Source organism: Megalops cyprinoides, chromosome 15 (genome assembly GCF_013368585.1).
Source record: "Megalops cyprinoides isolate fMegCyp1 chromosome 15, fMegCyp1.pri, whole genome shotgun sequence".
Lineage (NCBI taxonomy): Eukaryota > Metazoa > Chordata > Actinopteri > Elopiformes > Megalopidae > Megalops > Megalops cyprinoides.
In genome coordinates, this window is record NC_050597.1 from 6,521,236 (window position 1) to 6,536,688 (window position 15,453).

Below are 15,453 nucleotides of genomic sequence, written 5' to 3' on the forward strand. Positions count from 1 at the left end.
GGCCCAAGCAACCGTTATCATATTTTGACTATTTAACATAGTTTTTTGAGTCCTGATATGTAAGAAAATAATTGGCATCATTCTTAGCAGTGCTCTTTGGTTTCCGAATAATACCTTTTAATGTGATGCACATCAGTTAAAACTGTAGCACCATTAAAACTCAAATAAACATTTTCAGTCAAGTAGGTGTCATGGACGAAAAAAAAAATTTCTTTCACTTAAATGAAAAATTAAGAGTTTTTCTTTCACTGGCATTGAAATGTGGACATCTAATTTATCTAAGATATCTAATTTGAACAACAGGGATCTATTAAACTGAAGTAGGCACAAGGTATATGATAGGATACCTGTGTTGCTATCATACGCCTTTCCATATGTGTTTGATGTACGCCCTTTGCATTTCCTGTCGCAGTGTGATGATGTCATTGTGATGTATATGTTAGAACTGCACACTTGTGGTGTTTTAGTCTGTATATGTCACAAATGGAGTTTGTGGTGTTTGAACACAACTGACAACAAAAGGGCACAATGTATACTTGATGTAAATACATAAACCTGTGGGCATATATGTGAAAATCCTCATTGTTAATCAGTAGTTATTATCTTGTTAACTTGGTCTGCAGCAATAACATGATTTCATACAAATTCAGAAATTTGACAGGTCAGTCCTCTGTATCCCAGATCTTCAAGCACGTGTGTTGAAGATTATGGATTCGGTGTGGTTTTGAAGTGAAGTAGATGGCTGTGCTGTGTTTTAAATAAGCATGACCGTTAGAGTGTGGGGTCTCCCTGTGGGAAGCTCTGTAGCCCCTGCAGAGGTAAGACCATGTGTGTTAGAGCACCAGCATCAGGGATAGTGTAGTTCTGTCCCTTAGAATACCAGCACTGGAGTCTGTTCTATCATCTGTCTCTTCAGTCTGATGTGGGGGAATATTTCTGATGCACTGAGGAACATGAACCTTTTTAAGAGACTGGTCTCATGGGAGCAAACAGAGGTTGTTTATCTGGTACATGCCCCCCCCCCTTGATTCAAGTCAGTCAAGCCCTCAAGTGGTCCCTAAGCCAGCTTTGATACTGTGGCCTGAAGCATCCCTTTCTGCTCGCCAGAAATCTGTTTGTTCTCATAATTCAGAGAGGTGAGCTTCATGTTCAACAGTAAGGTAATTGTAATTCATGAGTCGTGAAGTTACTACTTCCAAGCTACTCAGCTGGGAATTTCTCCTGCAAGATGGAGGATGTATATAAATCATTTGAAAGGTGTACCTTAATAAATTAGTTTGCATTGATCTATATTACTGTTAATTAATAGATTAAATTATTGTCAGCTGTATGTGCTTTTAGAATAATCAATAGGAGAAGACTCAGTTCAATTATGAGTCATGAGAACTTGACTGTTCTCAAAATTTGTTGTAGTGTAGTTACTGAACTGGGCAGTACCAAGAACACAATTTTGTTAATTGTTGCTTTGACAGCAGCCTGATGGTACTGACTTCCTGTTTGTGACGGTACTGATTTGCTGTTTGTGATGAGACTGACAGCCTGTTCGCTTTCTGCAGGCCCCCGGTCAGCAGAGCCGCCCCTCAGCCAGACAAACTGCAGAAGAACAACGTCACCAAGAAGAAGAAGCTGGTGGAGGTTTGTACTTGCAGGGACCTAGCATGGGAATGTGGTGGATGAGTGTTCCAGAATGAGCGTTCATTCTGCTGCCTCTTATTATGTCACTGTATGAATGAGCGTGAGAGATGTGCTAAGGGCAACAGAATGGAGACAGGAGACAACTGCAAGAGTAGAGTTGGTCTGAAATTTACGGCTCCATCATCGATCGGGACTGTGCTTTGGGTCTGTCCTCTTCGCCTTGTGCTAGGCGGTGGTCCTTCAGTGCTCTCTGTGATTCCAGGAGCTGGTACTGGACCACGTCTTTGGATACCGGGGCTTTGATTGTCGCAACAACCTGCATTACCTCAACGACGGTGCTGACATCATCTACCACACGGCGGCGGCAGCCATGGTGCAGAGCCTCTCCACAGGTACGCACTGCCTGTGTGACACTCACACACAGGAAATGCAAGCCAGCCACAAATGCTCGGGTGTGGCCGTCAGTAGCGGAGTAGCTGTTCTGTTTATGTTTAATAAAATGAAAGTGTTCGTTATACAATGGTTTTTTTCCCCCGTTAATACAGGGTACAGTGACAGCACTGTGATTTAGTGTGTTCTTATTCTCAGGCACTCAGAGTTTCTACCTAGAACACACGGACGACATCCTCTGTCTGACTGTCAATCAACATCCCAAGTATAAAAACGTCATAGCCACGGGGCAGATCGGTGAGTGTGGGATCACCACACGCGTGTGTGTGTGTGTGTGTGTATGTGTGTGTGCGTGAATTGTGTGTGTGTGCAACAAATCTGCACAGTCAAGGAGGACAGACCGTACATGTCACTCTGCAGAGAGCAAGATGGCGGCAATCTGACTGCAGATTACCTCTGAAATCGTGTGCACGTGTGTCTGTGTGTGCACACACCTCTGAGTGTGTGAGAAGGAGAGTGTTTCCTCTCTCTGCCTGTGTGCTGGAGGGCAGTGTTACTTGCTCATTTTTGCTCGTGGTTCATTGCATTTGAGCCCTGTTGCCCTGTTATTTTCTCTTTTGCCTCGGTTGCTTTTTTCCACCGTTTCGTTTGCTTTGGATATGTTTGGCATTCTCGTGGTGCTGCCGCGCCATGAGCCACAGCAGCCTTAGAAAACAAAGTCACTTATTCCAGCTTTCTTTTGGTGCTTCCTCATTCCCATCGCTCACACACGACAGGCGACGCCACCGCCCTGCCAGGTAAGCCACGCTCCACCCCCCCCTCCCACCTCCGCCCCACCCCCCCTCACCCTCCACCCTCGCTGTCCTGGGCCGCGCTGTTCCGCTCGCCCCGGTCACATGAGCGCTGTGACGGCTTTGTCCTCGAGTGTGGATACCTGCTAATCCTCTTTTCCCCCACGTCTGTCAGCCTCAGCTGCAGGTTCTGCTACCTCAGGCTGTGTTGTGTGTTAATCTCAGGAAGATTCGATGTAGTATCCAGGCAGTTCTATCAACATGGGAGAAAAATAATTATTATGCAGCAATCTAAATATCCTTCCAAAATACGGTGGAGGAACTGCAGTATTGAAGGGCTGAAACTGAGACTTCTTTTAGCAGTTTGGTCATGTCTGTCTCCAGCTTTGGCCACTTTGTCCTCAGAGGGTCCAAAGCTGCAGGTTGCGCTGCGTCTGATGTTCTGTGTCACTCTGTGTTATATGTTATTACTGCTTGATTTAAATCATTGTTATTATGGTGGATAGGCTTGGAGTGTAAATGTTTCTGAAATACACCTGACCTTTAAATTTGACAGCCATCTATGAGTCACTGTGCTTTTATGGACCCAATCAGATCCTCTCACTGAGTTTAGTGACAGTGCTACGATACATAATTCAGTTGCACTTTGTTGTAAAAAAAAAAAAAAAAAAATCCTGTGAAAACACAGCATAAGCCTGCAATTTCTGTGTCCTTTTATGACCACAGGAGAATAGTTAAGAAAATCTTCACAGTGTCATTGGCGAAACACCAAGACTCACTTGCATTAATCAGAGGATTAAAACAAGCCTGATGCTTATTCACCTCACCTGCTGCTCCAGGTGTGAAGCATGCAGGACTGTGGCCCTTGTGACCTGGGGTAGCTCATGGCTCATGTTTGTCAATAGGGTTTGGAAGTCTGTGCTGTGTTTTCCGAGTACAGATGAGCCCTGTCCCTCTTGCTGAGTGTACTATAATGCACCGTGTCTCAGTAATTGGTCCTATGAGTCCTCGTGCCTCTTCCCTTGTCTCGTTAATGAGTCCTGTGAGTGGGTTTTGGCGCGCTAACCATGGTAACATCACATATCCATCAACCCTCACATCTCATAATGTTTTTTTTAGTGTCTTCCATGCAGTCAAACTCACGTCTCAAAAATGTAATTCACTCTTTGTTTTTGATTTTATTTTTTAAATTTTTGTTCCCCCTTTATGCTCCTTCTTTTTGGGATTACCAGTTGGATATGTTAGGCTCACCATGACAACCGCTGTAGTTGTGTGGTTGCAGTGCGCTTGAGTGCCGGGGTGTAGCGTATGCAATCCTCCGACACACTTGCACGCCAGTTTCAACTGTTTTTCACACTCGAAGTCAACCAGCGTGCTACAATGAGCTAAGCCCCATTGAAGGATGGGTGTGGCTTCACTGACATCATCCAAGCAATTCTCAGGTGTTTGATGATTCACAGGGTGCCTGAGAGCAGTGAGACAAGCAAACTCTGCCTACATACCCACCCCTGTTCCCAGCAGGAGGAAGCCGGTTTGATCCACCACTCTAGGCTGTTGTCATTGATGGCCAATGACGCATCTTAGATCAAACCTGGGCTGCAGAGCTCAGGTTGTGCTCAAGGTGATCACCTTAACCACCGAGCTACTCGGAACCCCCCAGTTTTTCACTCTTTGTGGATGCAGAGAGGTCCACAGTTCTGTGTCCAAGGTGCCGGTAGGTTGAGGGAGCGCGCTGGACGCCCGCCCGCGAGTCGTGGTAGACTGACCCACGCCGTGCCTCTGCTGCAGGGACCACGCCCTCCATCCACGTGTGGGACGCCATGAGCAAGCAGACGCTGTCCATCCTGCGCTGCTCGCACGCCAAGGGCGTCAGCTACGTCAACTTCAGCGCCACGGGGAAGCTGCTGCTGTCGGTGGGCGTGGAGCCCGAGCACACCATCACCGTGTGGCGCTGGCAGGAAGGTGAGCCCGCATCACTTCCTGTCACGGCCACACGCAGGAAGCAGTGAGCACTCTCGTCCGGATGGCGTTGGAGGATCGGGACTGGGGCCTGGCTGTTCAGGTTTCTGTGGACACCTTCCTCAGATGCATCAGATATCTGTATCCTGCCAGTATGCTTCCTTGTTTCCCCATTTTGTAATAGAAGAGGTTGTGGCTGTGTTTTACGACCCGACCACATTAGTCACGGTCATGACAACCGCGCTGATGAGATCCCATCAGGAACCAAAACGCATGACAAAAATTCTGAAACATGTTGCATTCATAACTCAAAAAATAGCCTGTCTGATTCTTCCACATGTGGGTGCAGGGTGCGTATAATTAGGCAGCAATGTGATGTAGTGGTAAGGAGCAGGTCTTGTAACCGAAAGGTTGCTGGTTTGATTCCCTTCTGGGACACTGCTATTGTACCCTTGGCCAAGGTACTTAACCTACAATTGCCTCATTAAATATCCAGCCATATGTTTGGTTAACGTGTAAGAATTATAACCAAGGTAAATTGCACTGGATTACGTGTATAGCCTGTGCAAGTCACACTGGATAGGGGCAATAATGTAATGGAATCAGCTCTGTGTCTGTGGTTCATAAAATTATGTTCAGTACCCTGCACATGTGTGTTTCTGCCTAGGTGCCAAAGTGACCAGTAAAGGTGGCCATACGGACAGGATCTTCGTGGTGGAGTTCCGGCCAGATTCTGACTCACAGTTCGTATCTGTGGGCGTTAAACACATCAAGTTCTGGACTCTGGCTGGCGGCTCACTTATCTACAAGAAGGGGGTGATCGGCTCAGTGGACGACGCCAGGATGCAAACCATGCTGTCTGTGGCTTTTGGTGCTGTGAGTTCAGCATATGGATGCGCACACAATGATCAGAGACATACTCGTCTTTACAACATACATCCCAAACACTGTCTTTGCCATAGCAGATGAGTAGGGCACTTCCCTGAATCTCCTAATTTATTCATGTATAATAATTGTAGTTGTTTATTTTATTCCCGTATAAACATTTTAATGCTAGTATTAAATGTTTGGCATTTAAATGGCAGTGTAGCATAGTGGTTAAGGAGCAGGACTTGTAACTGAAAGGTTGCCGGTTCAGATCCCCCAAGGGGGCACTGCTGCTGTTCCCTTGAGCAAGGTACTTAACCTCAGTAAATGTCCAGCTGTATAAATGGATTGAACATTGTAAAAACTGATATAAGTTGCTCTGGAGAAGAGCGTCTGCTAAATGCCAATTTTATTATTATTATTATTAATAATAATAATTTGATCACTGAAGTGAGTGGCTATGGTGTCTGTCCCTCCCTCCAGAATAACCTCACTTTCACTGGTGCCATAAATGGGGACGTGTACGTGTGGAGGGACCACATCCTGGTGCGAGTAGTGGCCAAAGCGCACACCGGGCCTGTGTTCACCATGTACACCACGCTGAGGGACGGGCTGATCGTCACCGGGGGCAAGGAGAGGCCGTGAGTACCAGCAGCGGGGGGCGGGGGGAGGAGTGTGCAGGGTAGTAATAATGGAGGCTTAGGAAGAAAGTATTAGTACTAGTGTGGTTCTAGGAGGATGTTAGGAGTACTAGCGAGGCTGTAGGAGGAGCTTATGAGTAACAGTGGAAGAAGAGAGTATGAGTTCTAGCGTGAATGTAGGGGGAAATTATGAATGATAGCTGGGGTTCAGGAAGAGAGTATCAGTACTAGTGTGGGTGTAGCGGGAGATTATGAGTAACAATGGAGGTTCAGGAAGAGAGTATGAGTACTAGTGTGGGTGTAGCGGGAGATTATGAGTACTAGTGTGGGTGCAGGGGGAGATTATGAATAATAGTGGGGATTTAGGAGAATATTAGGAGTGTTGGCAAGGGTATAGGAGGAGACTGTGGTTACTACTCATGTGATCACTAGGTCATGATGAATCACTGAGTCTAGTTGTGTGAAGAACTGGCCAGGCCATGCTCTTAGGTTATGATAGTACAGCAGTGTGATGTAGTGATAAGGAGCAGGGCTTGTAACCGAAATGAAATTGAAACTGTAATCAATCCCCTGCAGGATTGATTACTGCCATTGTACCCTTGGACAAGGTTCCTAACCCACAATTGCCTCATTAAATATTCAGCTGTATACATGGATAAAATTGTAACCAATTAAAGTTCCTCTGCAAGTTGCTCGGGTGTGGCTGTATGGCGCTCAGTAATGACATGGGGTGTGGCCGTGGGCATGTTCCAGGACTAAGGAGGGTGGGGCAGTGAAGCTGTGGGACCAGGAGATGAAGCGTTGCCGGGCATTCCAGCTGGAGACGGGCCAGGTGGTGGAGTGTGTTCGGTCCGTGTGCCGGGGAAAGGTAAGGACTGCTTTGACCCTACCTGTACCACACTGTGACCTGGTTCAGTATGGACCACCTCTGTAGGACCGCAACATCAGCACAGCACGAAACAGCCTGTACCACAGTGTGACCTGGTTCAGTATGGACCACATATGTGTGACGTGGCTCAGTTTAGGTAGTTCGCACAGAATACCAAAATCAACACGACACACCAAGGACAATTCCTTCGTAAAAAAATTCTTCAAAAAAGATTGAAAAGATTTATACATTTAAAATTTAAATTCTTCTAAAACGATCTTGTGCTTGAGGTCGCTCTAGATAAGAGCGGCTGCTAAATGAATATAATGTAATTGAATGTAATGATCTCAATGGCCAAACTATAAATCCATCTTATCTGTAGCAGTGATGTGATTAGTAATGTGACTCAATTAAGCACCAATTTAGCCATGAGTCATCTCTCCACGCTCCTTCCTTCTCCCGCTAAGGGTAAGATACTGGTGGGAACCAAGGATGGTGAGATCATCGAGGTCGGGGAAAAAAACGCCGCCTCCAACATCCTGATCAACGGTCACATGCAGGGGGAGATCTGGGGCCTGGCCACGCACCCCTCCAAAGACGTGTTCATCTCGGCCAGCGATGATGGCACCATCCGCATCTGGGACCTGGCAGACAAGGTGAGGGCCAGCGGCAGGAAGGTCAGGTGTCACCTGGGCCCCCATACGGCAAAGCTGCATCCTGCTGACCTGTTACACAAACATAATGACATCAGACACTTCAGAATGGAGATTTGTAGGTACAAGGGAGCACATGCCTTCCCTTTAAAGGTTGTGGCCTCTGTGATGATAAATTGAGGACATTTTATTGATATTGTGGCTAACTGACATCCGATGTCCAGCATAGATTTTCTCTGTTTTGCATGATTTTTAACTCAAATCTATTGTTTGCTGTGATGGCCTCAGATGTGTTTTGAATTTGGCAAAGTCAAATTCAGACATGAAATTGAGGCACTTTCACAAGCGTGTCTGTGGCAGTCACACATCATGTGACTGCTCTGTCTTGTGGCCGTCCACAGTCTGACTGCTATCTGTGGGACTACAGTAGTCTCCCATGCATTCAGTGCCAGCCTGCCTGGTCCCTGGCCAGCTTCAGCACGCTCATAGCAACTGCATGTTGATGCAAACCAAACACTCAGCACTACCAAAAAAACACAAAGCATGTTTGTCCAATCACTTTGAAGAATGATTCATCATGGGTACGGCCCACTCCTCTTTATAGACAGACCATTAAAAATAACGTGTGAAGAGCTAGCTTATGTATTTTACACGCCTTTATTTCTGTTTAAGTTGTCAAATGATAAAAATATTGTTGCAAATGAGCTTGGAGGTATTAGGACTCTTAGCTTGCTGACAGAGGTATCCTTTCACTTATGTGTAAAAAGCATCAGCAGCCCATCTCTACTTATAAAAGGGGTGCTGTGAACTACCTGTGTTTGCACAGATTCTGTGGAAAATCTCCTCCACTCCCCTGCACATATCTGTAATTCAGTGATCCTTAGCTCCTGTGATGCTGTGAACCAGAAATCCAGTGATCCACTGATAACAAAATATAGTGATCTTGTAACCCACTGATCATGTGATCTAGTGATCCTGTAAAACTGTGATCCTGTGATCCAGTAAACCACAGATCATGTGATCAGAGGTCATACGATCTAGTGATCCTGTAAACCTGTGATCCGGTGATCTAGTGATCCTGTAGCCCAGTGTTCCTGTGAACCTATGATCCTATGATCTTGTTCTGGTTTCTCTCTTCCCTCATGAGTGTTCTTTCTGAGCTGTTCTGCTGCTCCTCCTGCCACACTGCGTCCTGCTGTAGCAGCCTTACCCTCGTCGGCCAGTGACACAGTCTGCCTGCTTCTCCTGACAGAAACTGCTGAACAAGGTGAGCTTGGGCCACGCAGCCAAATGCGCCAGCTATAGCCCTGATGGGGAGATGGTCTCTATCGGCATGAAGACCGGAGAGTTCATCGTCCTGCTGGTCAACTCGCTCAAGGTGTGGGGAAAGAAGCGTGACCGGAGTGCCGCCATCCAGGACATCCGGTGAGTGGGGGGTATCACCGTCCTGGCAGGGATATTTACCGACTCGGTGCTTGTGCAGTGGTTAGCCAGACACCAACATTCCTTGTGTAGCAATATGATCATTTGTATATTTCTTCTGTGTCAGAGGTGAAGGCTACATCTTACAAAGTAACTAACATTTGTTCAATGTTGAATAGTATTTTAATGTTAACAATGTGTAGCTGGTAGTCATTACTAGCTAGGTTAAACTGCTACCCAGTGGGTAGACCACGCTGCAAGTTACTTATTTCAGTGATTCACATAAATGAATTTATCATGTGGCGTCACACTGTGTAGAATAAGATTTTAAAAAAATCTTAATTTTGCAATATTAGTGTTTAAAAATGATGAAATGCTGACTGATGAACAATGTAACTGCATGGCGTTGTCTGGTTCTGATGTGAGGGGACAGAGTTATGACACAGCAACAAATAATACCACAGGAGTTTGGAGTTCATCCATTCCGAACTGATTGGGATTGGCCAGACCAAATGCAGTAGTCTGACACACAGCAAAATGTAATAATCATCAGAGGTTAAGTCTACATCTTGCAGAGCAGCTAACTGTTGTTCAATTTTGAATAATATTTTAATGTTGGCAGTGTTTAGCTGGTAGTCATTACCAGCTAGGTTAAACTGGTGCCCAGCAAGTAGGCTACACTGTGAGTTACTTTGATACATCTCACTAAAATTGGCCTCATCTCACAGATTCACACAAATGCATTTATCATGAGGCAGCACGGCAGTTCAGAGTTCACCCATTCCCCAACCCCCAGGTTTAGCCCTGATAACCGGCTGCTGGCAGTGGGATCTGTGGAGAGCACGGTGGACTTCTATGACCTGACGCTCGGCCCCTCCCTCAACCGCATCGGCTACTGCAAGGACATCCCCAGCTTCGTCATCCAGATGGACTTCTCAGCAGACAGCAAGTACATCGAGGTAGGAGACCCCCCCTGAGACCTGTGGGGGCCACAGTGGGGTGTCCCCATGCAGGGACTGTGATGTCATAGGCCCTCACACAGGAGCTCCACGAAAGTCTATAGGGATAGCTTCTAAGGGATTATGACTCTGTAAGACAGGAATTTCTCATATTCACTTGTTTCAGTTTGGTTTGAATCTGGATCTGCTTTAAAGTCAATGCTGAATGAAGGCCTCTAGACACAGAAATTTTCCTTATATGGTCCATTAGGGTGAAGGAGAAATTGTTTATTTCAGTACCTACACAAAACAAACCTATGCTGAATTTTTTTGATTAATTAGATTAGTAATGCAAACTTGTTAATCAAGTAAACACTTGCTTATAACTTGTAACAATTAAGCTTTTTTTGAAAATTGATTCCAGTCCAATAATCTTTTGAGGTTACATAGCACATTCATAACTGAGTAATTTCATAATTTTTTTTTCTCAAAATATGATCAAAGCAGTTAAAAGGGGCCCAGATTTTTTAATTAACCCATTTTAAAAACATATTTGATCCTTCAGTGTTATTCTTAACCGAATTCAATTTAAAACTCTCCCAAACAGCTGTAATAAATGCCTCACACAGTCACTTTTTAGGTTTTAGTAACAGCCAATCATCAGATTCATAATGATAAATGACTAATATGTCTGGCTTTTATCTGAGATTAAATTGCTGTCGCCATAGCAATGACCTCTCTGTTTAACATGTGAAATTGACGTAGGAGATTTGCACTTCAGGGGCTCAGTTTAAAATGCAGAATGACTCCCCAATTAATCATTTTCCTATGAAGCAACAGCAAGCACTTCTAACAGTCCAACTCATGTTTTTTAAAAGCGTGTTTGCTTTCTAAGTACATATAATTACCAGCCAAAGTTCCCTGCAGACCTTCTGACATTCACTCTAGAGATTATTTCATCAGAACTTGGTCCAAAGCATAATTGCACAGAGATCTGTCTGAAACTTATATTAACTTTCATGAACTCCAGTATACATTAATATTAATAATAAATAAAATTTAATTTATGTTACCATTAATATGAATAATACAACTAAAGTAGAGGGGGGCACATGTATAAAATGGACGTAAGTGTATTCATAGAGATATGCAATGTCCAATAGAAAATGAATATTGCTGTATTAATATTTTAAAGTCTATGTGTGGTCTCTACCTTGTATGAAATCTCATGTCTCAGTAGTATGATTATCAGGAACACTAGTTGTTACCCTTCGTTTTTGTAAGTATTTATATTGATCTGCATCTTAAACACTGACTGCACCATAGGGAAACTGTTTGGTGGAGTGTGATGTGTTTATAAGGCAAAAGCTCTGTGAGTCACGGGTTGGCACTTGTGTGTAAGAGAGCATCAGATTCCTGCTCCGTCTTCACCTCTCTCCTCTTTAGTTCTCCCCCTCGTCCCGTCGAGTGAAACTCGAGGATTCCACTTCCTTTGGCCCTTTTTAGTCATTTATTAGCTGTTCTGTCGCATTATTGCCGTGACTTTTCCCCCTTTGCATTGGCAGCAACGCATGGTGGTGTCAGTTACAGTGTGCACCAGGCAAGAGGGGGTTATATTTAGACAGATACATGTATGGCAGGTCAGGAATATTTATAGTGTCTTGGAATCACACCATAGATGTCCCAGGGGCTAGGGTACAGAGATTGGCTGGCGTTCAAGTGTAATTGCGTGGACATGTATCATAGTGAGAACAGCGTATAGTCTGTTTGATTGTGAATTACATATTCATTTTGATACCACAGTGAAGTGGCTGTGGTTACTATTTGAGGTCCAGGCACAGTGTAAAGCCATGCAGCGCCCTCTCCAAAATGAACCGTGTCTCTCAGCTGTTGGAAACATCTTGTCTACGTGGGGGTGTAGTGCTGGAAATGTCAGTCCTCATAAAGCTGATCACCTGCTGTCCCCTGGGGAAATGTGCTCCAGACAACCATTAATGTATTTTAGTCCTTTTTTGCATAATTCAGAGACGAATATTTTGCCTTCAACGAAATGGCAAACGGAGAAAGAATTATAATGTACAATAGAATGAGGAATGACCACACCCAAAAAGGAGGAACATTAATAGATGCTTTTCAGACTTTGCAGTCTCCTCATGAGACTCAGACTCCACGTGACCACATTTTGTAGTGGTAATGTTAAAATGAAATCTAATTAAAGTGTTTTTTTGACATTTTGCTGTTTGAACCACAGTCCTTTTTTTCTGCCTGTGCTACACTGCAGACTGTAATAACTGTTTAGAACTGTTAGAACCTCATCAGGGTTGCTTCTCACAGTTAATGCAGAATCCATCAAACGTTTTTGATACATCTTTCTGTCAGAGTTGCAGATGCACACTAAACCGCTGTACCTGTGTCTTCAGGTGTCCACGGGGGCCTACAAGCGGCAGGTACATGAGGTGCCCTCTGGGAAGATGGTGACGGAGCAGGCTCTCATCGATAAGATCACCTGGGCCACCTGGACCAGGTGAGTGAGATTAGCCTGCGTGCAGACAGAGGCAGTTCTAGAACATTGCTGGAGATAAGCCTGCATGTGGATAGAGGTAGTTCTAGAGCATTCCTAGAGATCAGCCAAAGGGAGTTTTATAACACCGCTATAAATTAGCCCACAGGTAGACAGAGGTAGTTTTAGAAGTCCAGATTTTCATGTAAAAAGGTAGTGTCCAGTCAGAACAGCTCTGCAGGACCCATGCTCTGAGCAGAAGAAAACTAGAACAGCAGAAAGAATTTGGAAATGCCCAGTCGACTGTGTTTAGGGACAGGACGTACATATTGATCAACAGGATGATTTAGATCCATACTGTCTGTCTGTAAACACAGAAGCTGAGCAAATGATATCATCATCAGTGTCTAATATGCCTTCAGCACCAGCGGGCAATTTTGGCTGGGTTGAAAGGAAAAAATAAACAGTTCATAATAACGCTGTCAGTAGTGTTTCTTACACCATCCCTGCTGTTGTCATGTGACCACCCCCCTTGTGTATACTCATTTTGATGCCCAGTTTATGTCCTGTCACTTGGCAATTGCCATCCTTGGATTCATCCGAATAGCACCGAGGTCTTCAGCAGCACCTCTGGTTTTTGTAAATGAGTTGTCGTTGCAGACCCTTGATGTCCCCCCTGTCTCTGCAGCACCCTGGGAGAGGAGGTGCTGGGAATTTGGCCCCGAAACGCGGACAAGGCCGACGTTAACTGTGCCTGCGTCTCCCACGCCGGCCTTAACGTGGTGACCGGGGACGACTTTGGCCTTGTCAAGCTCTTCGACTTCCCGTGCTCTGAGAAATTTGTAAGTCGGTTATTTCATTTTATTATTTATTAATCTTCCTTTAGGTGCTGGCCAGATGGCAGGGTGTGTTTTGAATCCCGCCCGCAGGTTCTGTTCTTGAGCTGTAAGTTTAATATGACAGACACATCCCTTGCTTTCCCTGCAGGCCAAACACAAGCGTTACTTCGGCCACTCGGCTCACGTGACCAACATACGCTTCTCCTACGACGATAAGTATGTGATAAGCACAGGAGGCGATGACTGCAGGTACGTCTGATGTCCATTTAAGAAGCTGAACGATGCTGCGATTGATGCTCAAATTCGCCAGGATGTTATAACTTCATCTCTAAAATAATCCTGACAGCAGTTACTTTTCAATTAACATACGATAAACAACAACTAACGCCCTCAGTGGAAAGTAACAGTAATATTGAAACTTGCACCACCAGCTCTATTCGCTTTATCAGCCTGCCGCATTACCTGCTAAGCAGCTGACCAAAATATGGCCAAATGCTTTGACCATCTGTCACTAAACATGTTAAGAGTTTATCCCTGTATTGGCAGTGAATCTTTTCTTGATGACTCTGAGATGTTTATCATGTCTGTGTAGAGTTTGTAATGAAAGATGGTTTCATCCTAAAGCTGTCATGATCTCAGATGGCAGATGTGTGTTGCTAGGTTATAAGACTGTGTTGAACAACTTACAGTTTCAGAACGGGAAGGATTTGTCCTACCATGTAATTGTGTGCAGAGTTTAGAATACACCTTATAAAGGTTATATCCACGTTCAAAACCTTTGCATTGATGTCATAACTTTGTAAGTAGCTCGTATTACTTACATGGTACATCCTACTTATGACATTTACAAAAAATACCCCATGCATTCCCATAGCCCTGGGAGTCATTTTGCCCAGAAATCAGTCAGTTAATTTCAGCTCATCTTCCTGTAACTGCACTGTAAAAGCTTTCAGAGTTCTAGGCGAAGCTGATATTTTTTTGGTTCTTTTGCGGTTCATAAGAACTGACTCTCTTGTCTCTCTTGTGTCTAACAGTGTGTTTGTGTGGAAATGCCTGTAAGAATCCACCATCCTGCATACTGCAGCTACCCCCACCTCCGCGCCCCCCCCCCACCTCACCCTCGCCCTGATGGGAAGCAAGAGGAATCCCAAAGCCTCAAGTGTCTGGCTGCTACCAACCTGTTACTGAAATGCTGCAAATTACACATTCTTAACGCCCAAGGAGGATGCTGGAGGCAGTGGTGTGAGAAGTGGGATGGAGGGGCTGAGCAACAAGCTTCTCCAAGACCACTTAGCACCTTCACTGTCCTGAACACAGGCCAAAATCTGTACTCTGTACTCTGTACATGCTGGAACGGCAAGTGTTAACTGCTGCTTGGAAGGAAATGCTCGTCTTGCCACAGAAAAAAGGGTGTTTTTCTCACCGGCCTCCAAAAAAAAAAAATAATAAGCGTTTGTGTTTACATTCTCATCCGTTTTCCATGAAGGAAGTGGCAGGAAAAAAAAGTGTAATGCCAACTTTTTATTTAATTTAAACCTTGTAATCAAGGCATTAAGAACATACAGAACAAAATAGTTTCCATTCAATTTTACAAAAGCCTTTTTTTCTTTTTTTATTGTCAAGACATACATAAGTGCCTTTATGAGATTTTGATATGATCTAGTTGTGTTCTTTCACGATTCAAGTTGTTTTGTACACTTCTGGTGCTATTAGATTGTAAATCGAGGGCTCTCAATAGTGTTCATCTTATTAATTTGATATGCAGGAAAGGGGACTGTGTTTGCATTTTTTAGCACATTAAACTTGGTCATTACTCGGTCATCACATGGCATCTTCTGACGGCTCTTCCTCTCGGAGATACCCAAATGCCACTCTGAAAGCTCAGGAGCCGATCCAGGCACTAGTACTGTAATTTAAAAAAAAAAATAAATAAAAACCATGGATATTTTT

At 44.5% G+C, this 15,453-nt stretch overlaps 1 protein-coding gene across 1 annotated transcript in view; it reads left to right on the plus strand.

The window, feature by feature from the left end:
• The window catches only part of LOC118789858 (echinoderm microtubule-associated protein-like 6), a 116,726-nt gene extending 101,688 nt beyond the window's left edge, over nucleotides 1-15,038 (plus strand). Inside the window, exons 31-44 of the mRNA XM_036546546.1 lie at nucleotides 1,557-1,635; nucleotides 1,898-2,027; nucleotides 2,224-2,322; nucleotides 4,605-4,778; nucleotides 5,443-5,651; nucleotides 6,126-6,283; nucleotides 7,037-7,151; nucleotides 7,619-7,807; nucleotides 9,057-9,229; nucleotides 10,023-10,185; nucleotides 12,585-12,688; nucleotides 13,353-13,506; nucleotides 13,652-13,752; nucleotides 14,538-15,038. Coding sequence (XP_036402439.1) covers nucleotides 1,557-1,635; nucleotides 1,898-2,027; nucleotides 2,224-2,322; nucleotides 4,605-4,778; nucleotides 5,443-5,651; nucleotides 6,126-6,283; nucleotides 7,037-7,151; nucleotides 7,619-7,807; nucleotides 9,057-9,229; nucleotides 10,023-10,185; nucleotides 12,585-12,688; nucleotides 13,353-13,506; nucleotides 13,652-13,752; nucleotides 14,538-14,562 — 1,873 coding nt within the window. The 3' untranslated portion in view covers nucleotides 14,563-15,038. The remainder of the gene's footprint in view (nucleotides 1-1,556; nucleotides 1,636-1,897; nucleotides 2,028-2,223; nucleotides 2,323-4,604; nucleotides 4,779-5,442; nucleotides 5,652-6,125; nucleotides 6,284-7,036; nucleotides 7,152-7,618; nucleotides 7,808-9,056; nucleotides 9,230-10,022; nucleotides 10,186-12,584; nucleotides 12,689-13,352; nucleotides 13,507-13,651; nucleotides 13,753-14,537) is intronic.
• Nucleotides 15,039-15,453: the final 415 nt, after the last annotated feature.